At 53.2% G+C, this 9,823-nt stretch overlaps 1 protein-coding gene and 1 pseudogene across 1 annotated transcript; one reads left to right on the forward strand and one right to left on the reverse strand.

Moving 5' to 3' along the window:
* Positions 1-1,513: 1,513 nt before the first annotated feature.
* Positions 1,514-5,949, reverse strand: LOC123039130 (uncharacterized; annotated as a pseudogene).
* A 148-nt stretch (positions 5,950-6,097) lies between these two features.
* Positions 6,098-7,656, forward strand: LOC123040895 (sinapine esterase). The gene is made up of 3 exons (XM_044463620.1): positions 6,098-6,439; positions 6,573-6,815; positions 6,922-7,656. Exons 1-3 carry the CDS (start codon positions 6,163-6,165, stop codon positions 7,545-7,547), a joined length of 1,146 nt encoding a protein of 381 aa, XP_044319555.1. The 5' UTR covers positions 6,098-6,162; the 3' UTR covers positions 7,548-7,656.
* Positions 7,657-9,823: the final 2,167 nt, after the last annotated feature.

Genomic DNA, 9,823 nt, shown 5'->3' on the forward strand with positions numbered 1-9,823 from the left:
CGTGCGCCAAACTCCTTATACCGCGAGCGCGGTTATTGCGCGCCCGCTGGAGCCACCTGTCGGGTTGCGCGCGCGCTAAAATGGCCATATTTGCGGCGCAGTGCTTGTTTAACGCGGTTGTTAGAGATGCTCTTAGAAGTGGTGACAACACCTTATGCAGGTTGCAACCAAACACCATGTCATATGTGCGTCTAATGCAACGCAGTGTTAGGAGCCCTCCTAACCGGTGCACATACTTGGGCTGGCCCGTGGACAGCATATGGGCTGGGCTGGGCTGTGCACACGTTGAAGCGTTGCTGGCTATAAGTAAGTGGAGAGGAAGCAACGAGGAGGGTATCCAGTGGATCAACGAAACCCGATGGCGGCGGCTCTTCTCCTGCCTACAGCTCTCTCCCTTCCTCTTTCCCAGTTCCTTGTAATGGCTACTCTGTAATCAAATCCTCTATGTGTAGTGAGTAATCAAGAGATCCTTAGTGTGTCCCTAACATCTGGTATTCAGAGCCAGTCCACCATCCTTTCCGCTCCAGTTTTTTTCCACCAGTCATCGCCTTCTTCCTGTTCGACAAAATGACTAGCCACCAAATGTCCTCAGATCAAGTTTTCAGCATGGTGGTGGAGCAAGCGATTTACCCTATCACTACTGATGTATTGTATTCCCTCTTCGCTCCTTTTGGTGTAGAGCAGTTGGTGGTGTATCCCCAAACAAAATCAGAGGATGGAGAGCCTTGTGTAGCCGCGGACGTCCGATTCACTTCGGCGCACGCGCCGGCGCACGCGTTCGCGTACTGGGATGGCCGCTGCATCTACTACCGGTGTTGCCGCCTGCAGATGTGGTGCGCTACACTCGACGTGTTGCCGGCCCCAGCGTCTCCTTCACCCACCGTCGTCAAGGACAACCGTGACACTGTCATCGACCTCAACAACTCCACCACGGCCATCTCTAGTCATGACGGCAAGTCCGTCGGGTCCGTCAACATCCCTGTGGCAGCCAGCACCAGCACACCGCCTCATGTCCATGATACATCGCCCAAGTCTTCCCTGAACAGGGACTACTGTGTCCCCGTCGCGGGCACGGACGAGTACACATTGGTGGCGGCAATTCCAGAAGTCGTCACCGAGCACGCCGTCTTGCCCGGCGTCCCCTCCACCACCAAGGCCCAGGAGGTCCTCGAAGTCATCCACGGGGCACCCCCTGCCTGCATCACAATAGCGCACATCAGCTGTTCGACGGATGGCTCGAACCAAGTTATCGCCACCAACAGCGTCAACAAGGTCACCACCAATCTCCTCAAGCCCGCGGTCGACCTCAATGACAATGAGGTTGAGCAGCTCGCAGCTGTACGGCCAACTCACTCCATCAGCACGGGCACCTTCGGCATCGCCGAGGAGGTCGTTCCTTCCGGGGCGTCCACCACCGACATCGATTCCAAGGACGGCGTGCAGGAGCTCGATGCCTCATTTTTGATCTCTTGATTACTCACTACACATAGAGGATTTGATTACAGAGTAGCCATTACAAGGAACTGGGAAAGAGGAAGGGAGAGAGCTGGAGGTAGGAGAAGAGCCGCCGCCGCCGGGTTTCGTTGATCCACTGGATACCCTCCTCGTTGCCTCCTCTCCACTTACCTATAGCCAGCAACGCTTCAACGTGTGCACAACCCAGCCCAGCCCATATGCTGTCCACGGGCCAGCCCATGTATGTGCACCGGTTAGGAGGGCTCCTAACATCCCCCCTCCTTGAAATGCGGCTTGCCCCCAAGCTGCTGTCCTGAAGAGCTCGCCAGGATCCCATGGTGCTTGAAGATCATCAATCATGTTGGGGTCGTCAGGGTAGTTGTCGCAGTAGTAACCATTGCTGAGGTGGACTTGAACGAGCTCGAATAAGCGGTCGTAGTCACGGTGGTAGCCGAAGCTGGGGTAGATTTCGACGAGGTCGAAGCAGTAGTTGTGACCAAGGTAGGCCGCAGTTAAGATGATGACACACCTTTCTCCCTCGAAGACCACTCCCCGAGCCAATTTGGATAACAACGGCCATGCCATCCCTCCAGGATCCCAAGATATGTCCAACAGGTAGATGCCCCAGTCAGATCCAATCACATCCATATCATAATTGAGAATATAATCTGAATTGAGCCACAACAGAGAGCACCAATTGTTAGAAACATCAAGCCCTGAATTCAAAATGTCTAGGTGCTGGTCCAGAACTAGCATAAGCTCACACAGTATAGCTCTATATACATCAAATTCTGGAAGCTTCCTTGTCGGACTGTCGCTGAAACTGCATAGGCCATAGATATTTTTGAAGCGATGTGGTGCCATGGTCAGAACCACTACGAAGTCTGTGTGAGATGGTTGGCAAGGATACAAAACCAGATGACCAGCGTCATAGCAGCCTGCTACCATGTATAGGCCATATGGATGAGAATTGCCATCTGTATCACAATGGCCAGTACCGCTAAATTCTTCTTGATGTAAACATACTGAAATGTTCCTATGCCGCCTTGTGTTTAGCATTTTGTCAGTCCTAGGAAAAGGTAACTGGGGAAAGAACTGCTGCTCAAAATGTGTGAATGTATATCTGCAGGAAGGCCATGGTTGCAGCTTGACTGAAGGAACTAGAAAAATATGCAATATTCTGAACTTCACAAGCATACCACAATCTTTTGTTTGATCTGGTTGACGCCACAGCTCATAATCAATGTCAGCCGAAGATAGTAGAACCAAGCACCGCATCATCACCACAACACCCAGGTTCAGATCACCCATAAATTGCATTATTGGCTGACTCGGGACAGGCGTATCTCTCGGCGCCATGGGGATCCAACAAGAAAACTTCTCATAAGTACGTGGTTTGCAAAGAGAGCCTTGGCTCAGTGGTTGGGCATGCTGTTGTGCAGCCTAACGACCCGAGTTCAATTCCTAGAATTGACAGGTGATGCACAGGGGTTTTCCCCCATTTATTGAGGATCAAGTTTGGTGTGTGGTGGAACCACTCATTAAAAAATATCTTGATACTCATTTAAAACATTTCTGAGGACCATGTTTATCTTGGTACTCATACTAAATTGGCCGTATGCATCCCTAGTTGATGCAGAGCCCGGGAAAATGAAATTCTCCCCCATTTTAGGAGGGGAGGAGTCGCGAGCCCCGTGTCGCTCCCCGCGAGCGGCCCGGGCGCTAACCCTGGCCGTCGGGCACCGCCACCACCAATCCCCCCTCCTCCCTCGCCGCCGCCGGCGAGTGCCGCCCGGGCAAAGCCCGTGTGGTGTCAGCGGCGGCGGGCTCTTCCTCTCTAGCTCGCGAGGTGGGCTGCGCGGGGCAGCTGCGCCAAGCGAACGAGGCAGGCGCGAGGTGCTACGGCGTGTGGCTGTGTGCGGGCTGGCGCTGCTCGGCACGCCATGGTCACGGCGTAGGAGCCGTGGGCGCTCGATGTCTCCAGCCCACGCGGCTATGGCGTCGAGGGCGCGCGCTGTGGCGGGCTTGGCTGCGCTGGGAGGCGCCATGCTCGCGCGCCGGGGATCCGGATCTGGCGCCTGGATGCCGCGCCGTGGCTCTGGCGGCCCAGATCTGGTGTGCCCACGGGGCCCCGCGGCTGTCGGCCCGCCTGCGGCTCGGATCCATGGCGGCGGCCATGGCTGGTGGCACGCGGCGCAGCTTGGCGGCGAGCGGCGCCGGCGTGGACAGGTGGACCAATTCCCTGGCCATGTGGATGGCGGGGAGGTGGTGGGCTTCGGCTGCGGCGGCGGTTCCTCGCTGGATGTTGGTGGCCATGGTGATGTTCGTCCTCGACCCCGATCTACTCCGATCTGCAGCGGATCCGGCCCTTGGTGGCTTTGGTCACCGTTCTTGGTGCTGGCCTTGCAGATCCGGTAGCTGGAAGGGTTCCGGGGGAATCTCTTGGCCGGCGTGGCGGCCACTCCGATGGCAGTGCCTTTGGGTGTTGCTTCCCTTGTTGGAGGCTTCGGAGAGGACCTCCTTCCTTCGACCCCTCCCACGAGCTCAGGTGAAAACCTCAGAACCTCCGGTTCCAAGCGACGACGACACCACGGTGCCGTGCTCCTTCCTGAAGGTGTTGCTCGGGGGCTGCTCAAGTCGCGGTGGAAGTGGCGGTGGTTTGGTGTCGACACATGCATTCTGGTCAGCTTCATCTTGGAGGCTGCGGCGACGTAGGCGACGCTCGTCTGGTGGAGCTACTGCCGGTGGTCGAGGCATCGTCGACAGTCTGAGCCATCAGGTTCGGGGTGCTCAGGGGGAAACCCTAGATCTGGGTCTTCCGGATCGGATGATGATAGCGTTCTATCGCTTACCCTTCTAGGGGCATCGTCTTGGAGCAAGTGCTGGCTGGAGGGATGGTGGAGCGGTGTTTCATCTCACACTTTGATGGCGGCAGAGATCGATGGCATGGCGCTGTGGATACTCGGCGTCCGATGTGCGGAGATGGGCTCGCGCAGGAGGAGGTTGCTGTCTGGCGTCATGGTGACGTCGATGGCTGAGTGGCCAGACAAGGTAGAAACCTCAATATGATCTGAAGACCTGTGGAAGATGGCGGCGACGACACACGAGTGCGTCTGACCGGATTGTGCCACAGACCCGGTATGTGGCTCGGCTGGGGCCTCCGAATGAGTTTCGGCTTCCGGCTTTTGATGTTAGGATTAGGTGAGTGGTTTGGGTAGTGGCCCAGCTAGCACCCCTTCATCATTTTGGATAGGAGTAGCGGGATATGTTGCCAAGATGGTGGATTCAGGCACATTGTTGTGATACTTTGTAAGGTCCTCGAGAATAATTAATAAAGTGGCCGTATGCATCTCCCAGATGCAGAGGTCGGGGTCATCCTCCTTTTCTAAAAAAAAGTACATGGTTTCAGTCGCACACTTGGCAAATACCTCAAGGATGCTCTTCAAGATTTCAGATCATGAGATAAATACTGCATCGCATATGTAACCAGCGGTAGCAGCCCTGTATGCTTCAGAATCACTTCTTCAGGAGAGCAAGCAAATGACGGCCATGGCATAAGACAAGGCCTGCTAGCAGATGTTTTCCTCTTGGAACTAAGTGGCTATGCAACTTTCCATTGGAATTGTTTAGAGCAATTAGGGAAAACAGACAGAGTGTTGAATTTCACTCTCTTTGACCCAGCCTCACAACATTTGCTTGACTCAGCGGAAACCAAGAAGGTGAGCTGTCCTTGTTCAGTGTTGTTAGCTAGATCAAAAGATAGCACTGGCTCACACTGTATTAACTGAAAACCAAAACCGCTCATCCAGTTCCAAGCACTGTGTTTCTTCGCACGCCGAAAATGATGTACAGCCATAGGAGCAAGACCAGAATGATGCGTTCTAAGAGCAAGAATAATAGTGCATGTACCCCATTCCAAAGGCCACTGTTTATTGTAAGAAAATAGCTTGGCATGCTTACGGTGACAGGAACCAACATTGTTCTGTTGCAAAGACCATAAGCACAAGGGCTCGATAGAGGGTATCTGGATGCAGTGTACATTGTGATTGTCCACAAGTTCTCCAGCATGACATGATTCCACATGAAAGGTGCTACTAGTCATATTAAGCAATTGGACAAACTGGAATGGATGCTCCATAAACTTCTTCACAGGGAACGAAGGCCAAGGGATGGGTCGTACCTCCCTGCCATCTGCAAGGTCTCCCGAAAGTGATGGCCATGGCATCGGACGTATCCGCAGCCCGTGGTGCCTTGTGGGCGGCAAATCCACGTCATGGTCCACGAACAACCAAACGCCGGGTCGAAAATGATTGTCTTATGCAATTAGGGGCATGCATGCAACTAAACTATGTGGATCTGTCTTTTTGCCTACATCCCCTCAAACCGGCTCAATGTAATCAAACACGTCCCTAGTGTACTATGCAAGTTGTGTACAAGTCAACTGCGGCAACAGTCGATCGCTCAATTCCTCAAAGTCAAATCTCGTTACTCCATTGCCTCGTTTGCCACGAGTTTCGTTTTCCTAGCTGTTATCTCCTACCAGTACCACATTATTGTTGGAACTTATTTTCAAACAATCACGGAGATAAGATAGCTGCGTGCGTATCACATCATATATAGCTCCAGCTGCAAGTACGGCTTGAAGGGCAGAATTGGGTGAGGCTAGCTAGCTCGAGATCAAACCATTACTTTCTATCCACCACCACAATGGCGGAGGTATCGACTCTGCCTCTGCAGTTCGTGGTGGCCGCGTTCCTTGCGCTGTCTGTGGCCACGACAGCGTCGGCGTCACCTGCGCCGGCAAACCGGAGCAGCTGCTACAAGCGTATGTTCAGCTTCGGCGACTCTCTGATCGACACCGGCAATTTCATCGTCCACTACGCCAATGCGTCGGGCCCCGTCCTGGCGTTGCCATACGGCGAGACCTTCTTCGGACGCCCCACCGGCCGCTGGTCCGACGGCCGCCTCGTCGTCGACTTCATCGGTAAGTACTTCCGTTCCATGACGACGACAGACGAGGCGTGCTTAATTACTGCCCATCTTAATGTACGATACATAATGAATAATGAATAATGAATATGCGTACATGCATGAAAATTGGTACTACGTACGTGCAGTGGAGAGGCTGGGGTTCCCGTACTGGCCGGCGTACCTGCAAGCGGCGGCAGGGAAGTCGCCGGCGGAGGAGTTCCGGTACGGCGCCAATTTCGCGGTGGCGGCCGCCACGGCGTTGAGCCAGGAGTTCTTCATTAAAAAGAACCTCAGCGTTGACCAGTTCCCACCGATCCCCCCCTACTCCCTCGACGTCCAGATCGGCTTGTTCAAGAAAGTGCTTGCCGCGCTCGCCTCCACGGACCAAGGTAGAACAAAATCTATGGCATATATATGCATGCGCCATGGCTACGCAAACGCACCGAGCATGAATATTACTCTTCTAACCACACCATCTCGGACATGCTCACGCAGAGCGGAAGGAGGTGATGGCGAGCTCGCTGTTCCTGGTGGGAGAGATCGGCGCCAACGACTACAACCACCCCTTCTTCCAAAACAAAACAGTCGAATGGGTCAGGCCCATCGTGCCCCAGGTCATCAGGTCCATCGCTCTCTCCATAGAGGCCTTGATCGAGCTGGGCGCCAAGACCATGTACGTGCCGGGCATCTTCCCGCTGGGGTGCACCCCGCAGTTCCTCTTCCTCTTCCCCGGCGACGACCGCGACCCTGCCACGGGCTGCCTCCGGTGGCTCAACGACCTTGTCCTCGTCCACAACCGCATGCTGAAAGCCAAGCTCGAGGAGCTCCGCCGCGACCATCCCGGCGTGTCCATCACCTACGTCGACACCTACGACGACGTGCTCACCCTCATCACCAAGCCGGCGGAGAACGGGTTCGCCGTGGAGACGGTGCTGAAGGCGTGCTACCCCGTCTTGAATGCCGGGCCGGCGGCGGTGCCGTGCACGGACCCGTCGACGTACGTGTCGTTTGACGGCCTGCACATGACAGAGGCCGCGTACAAGATCATGGCCCGCGGGGTGCTGGATGGCCCGTTCGCCGCGCCGCCCATCATGTCCACATGCAACCACCACAACTGCTAGACCTGCGTATAGTACATGTACCGTACCTACAAGTTGCTGCTGCCAAACCGCAGGATCATATCTACATTTGACCGAAAAGAAAATTCATCATTTGATATGAATCGACATTCATCATTTTTCTTTGAATTGTTTAAATTGTTTACCATGTGTCACGTGGTACATTCATCATTGGTGCGTCTTCAATGCCTGAAATAATGTACATCCTTCTTTATATATACAGTTTTGCTAAGTCTCGGTCCACTCAGACTTTGTTATGTCTCAGTGAATGTTATATTCTTTTAATCTTGCATGAAGATTTGTGTAAAAAAGATTTTCAATTTTTTTCTTTTTCTTCTTGTACTATAGCACTTGACTGAGACATGGTTAAGTCTCAGTTGAATGAGAGTAGCCACGCCCTTATATCACTACTAGAATTTTCGTATACACCGGGTGTCGGCGTCTTCGCCGAGAGTCAAAACACGGGCACTCGGCAAAGTAAAGAACGCCGAGAGTGGCACTCGGCAAAGGGAGTAAGTCGGCAAACACACGACAATGCCGACAGTATTGCTCGTCAAACATGCTATACTCGGCAAAGACACTATTTGCCAAGGGCCATCCGGCCACACACGGCAAAAATTTGCCACGTGGAACATTCGGCGACGACTAACGGCACGGTTATGGTTGCAACTCTTTGCCGACAGTGGCGCTCGGCAAAGATTTAGTCCCACCTTGCCTGCCGACTAGTAAAATGACATATTTAAATAGTTCAATAGTCCAACCACAGTAAGCTTCGGTCTTCTCTCATTACTAAGAGTCATACAGTAACTATGAATCTTCTAGTGGCTGTTACCCGAGAGTGGCTCTCGGTAAACGAGCAGTTACCGAGAGTGGCTCTCGGTAAAGATAAGGCCATCATTAAAGTTTAGTCCCACCTCGCCCCTCGAGCAAGTCCTGCACCTGCTTAAATACCTTCATCTATTAGATTGTTACAAGCGTGGGGCTTCCTTGCACTCTAGTTAGAGGATGTGCAAGATGAATATGATTTATCATCTGTTAGACTGTATTCATCGTGTATATTCTTCAACTGGAGAGCATGGATGACTGATGTATTTTTTCGGACAGTGGGATAGTCCAGATGCAGTAAGCTTCGGTATTCATTACACCCTTGTTAAGGAGATGGACTATTTGTGATGTCGATGGTAGGATTGCTCGGGATCTGGCACGGTGTCATCACATGGCCTCTATAAGGTGTGGTAAAAGTTTGGACGCGTTTCGAGTAAGCCTCCCCTAAGGCCGCTTGTAAACCACACCGTCTCCGAGCTAGTATCTGGATATCGAGAGGGAATGTGTCCGGTTTGAGGAAGTGTTGGTCATGTTGCTCCGTTGGCCTCGAACTTCTCGTCCTCTAAGAGGGGGCAATCCGCATGGCACGTGCCACGGCCTCGCATTTTTTGGGGACGCGCGCAATGTTCGAGAAATTTATTGCTCTGCTAGGGTTTCATCGCCGGAAATTGCAGATCAGCAAGGTGGCACATAAAATCATGCCGGGTAGCGGCACGGGGAATCATTTGTGATGTCCTTGTGGCATGCCTACGCCTTGCACAGACAAGGGAGGGGCAATGCCCTGCCACCGGGTTACCAAAAGTACCTCGGTGTCATTCATGATGCAATCGTTGAAATCCTCGGAAAACCGTATGATGGTAGGATTGCTTGGGATCTGGCACAGTGTCATCACAGGGCCTCTGTAGGGTGTGGTAAAATTTTGGACGCGTTTCGAGTAAGCCTCCCTTGAGGCCGCTTGTAAACCGCACCGTCTCCGAGCTAGTATCTGGGTATTAAGAGGGAACGTGTCCGGTTTGTGTAGGAAGTGCTGGTCCTCTTGCTCCATTGGCCTCGAAACTTCTCGTGCTCTAAGAGGGGGCAACTGCATGGCATGTGCCACGGCCTCGCATTTTTCGGGGACGCGCGCAATATTCGAGAAATTTATTGCTCTGCCAGGGTTTCATCACCGGGAATTGCAGATCAGCAAGGCGGCACATGAAATCATACCGGGTAACGGCATGGAGAATCATTTGTGATATCCTCGTGGCATGCCTATGCCTTAATTGGATGAGGGAGGAGTGTCATTTCTGAGTGCCGCTCTCGGTATGTTTGCCATTTTCGAGTGTGCTCTTTCCTTTGTCGAGCGTTCCTCTCGGAAAAGGTGTAAAACCTTGATCTAGGTCTCGTACCTTTACCGAGAGCCGCACCGATAGACGCTCGCTAAAGGTCGGTGAACACTTAACCCCCCGTGTAGT

The sequence above is a fragment of the Triticum aestivum genome, chromosome 2B (genome assembly GCF_018294505.1).
Source record: "Triticum aestivum cultivar Chinese Spring chromosome 2B, IWGSC CS RefSeq v2.1, whole genome shotgun sequence".
Lineage (NCBI taxonomy): Eukaryota > Viridiplantae > Streptophyta > Magnoliopsida > Poales > Poaceae > Triticum > Triticum aestivum.

What these genes read in the sequence shown, in the direction of transcription:
- LOC123040895 (XM_044463620.1), top strand. Translation starts at nt 6,163, where the DNA reads ATGGCGGAGGTATCGACTCTGCCTCTGCAGTTCGTGGTGGCCGCGTTC. An exon ending in CCTCGTCGTCGACTTCATCG is followed by an intron (nt 6,440 to 6,572) that starts GTAAGTACTTCC and finishes ACGTACGTGCAG; the next exon opens with TGGAGAGGCTGGGGTTCCCG. An exon ending in GCTCGCCTCCACGGACCAAG is followed by an intron (nt 6,816 to 6,921) that starts GTAGAACAAAAT and finishes ATGCTCACGCAG; the next exon opens with AGCGGAAGGAGGTGATGGCG.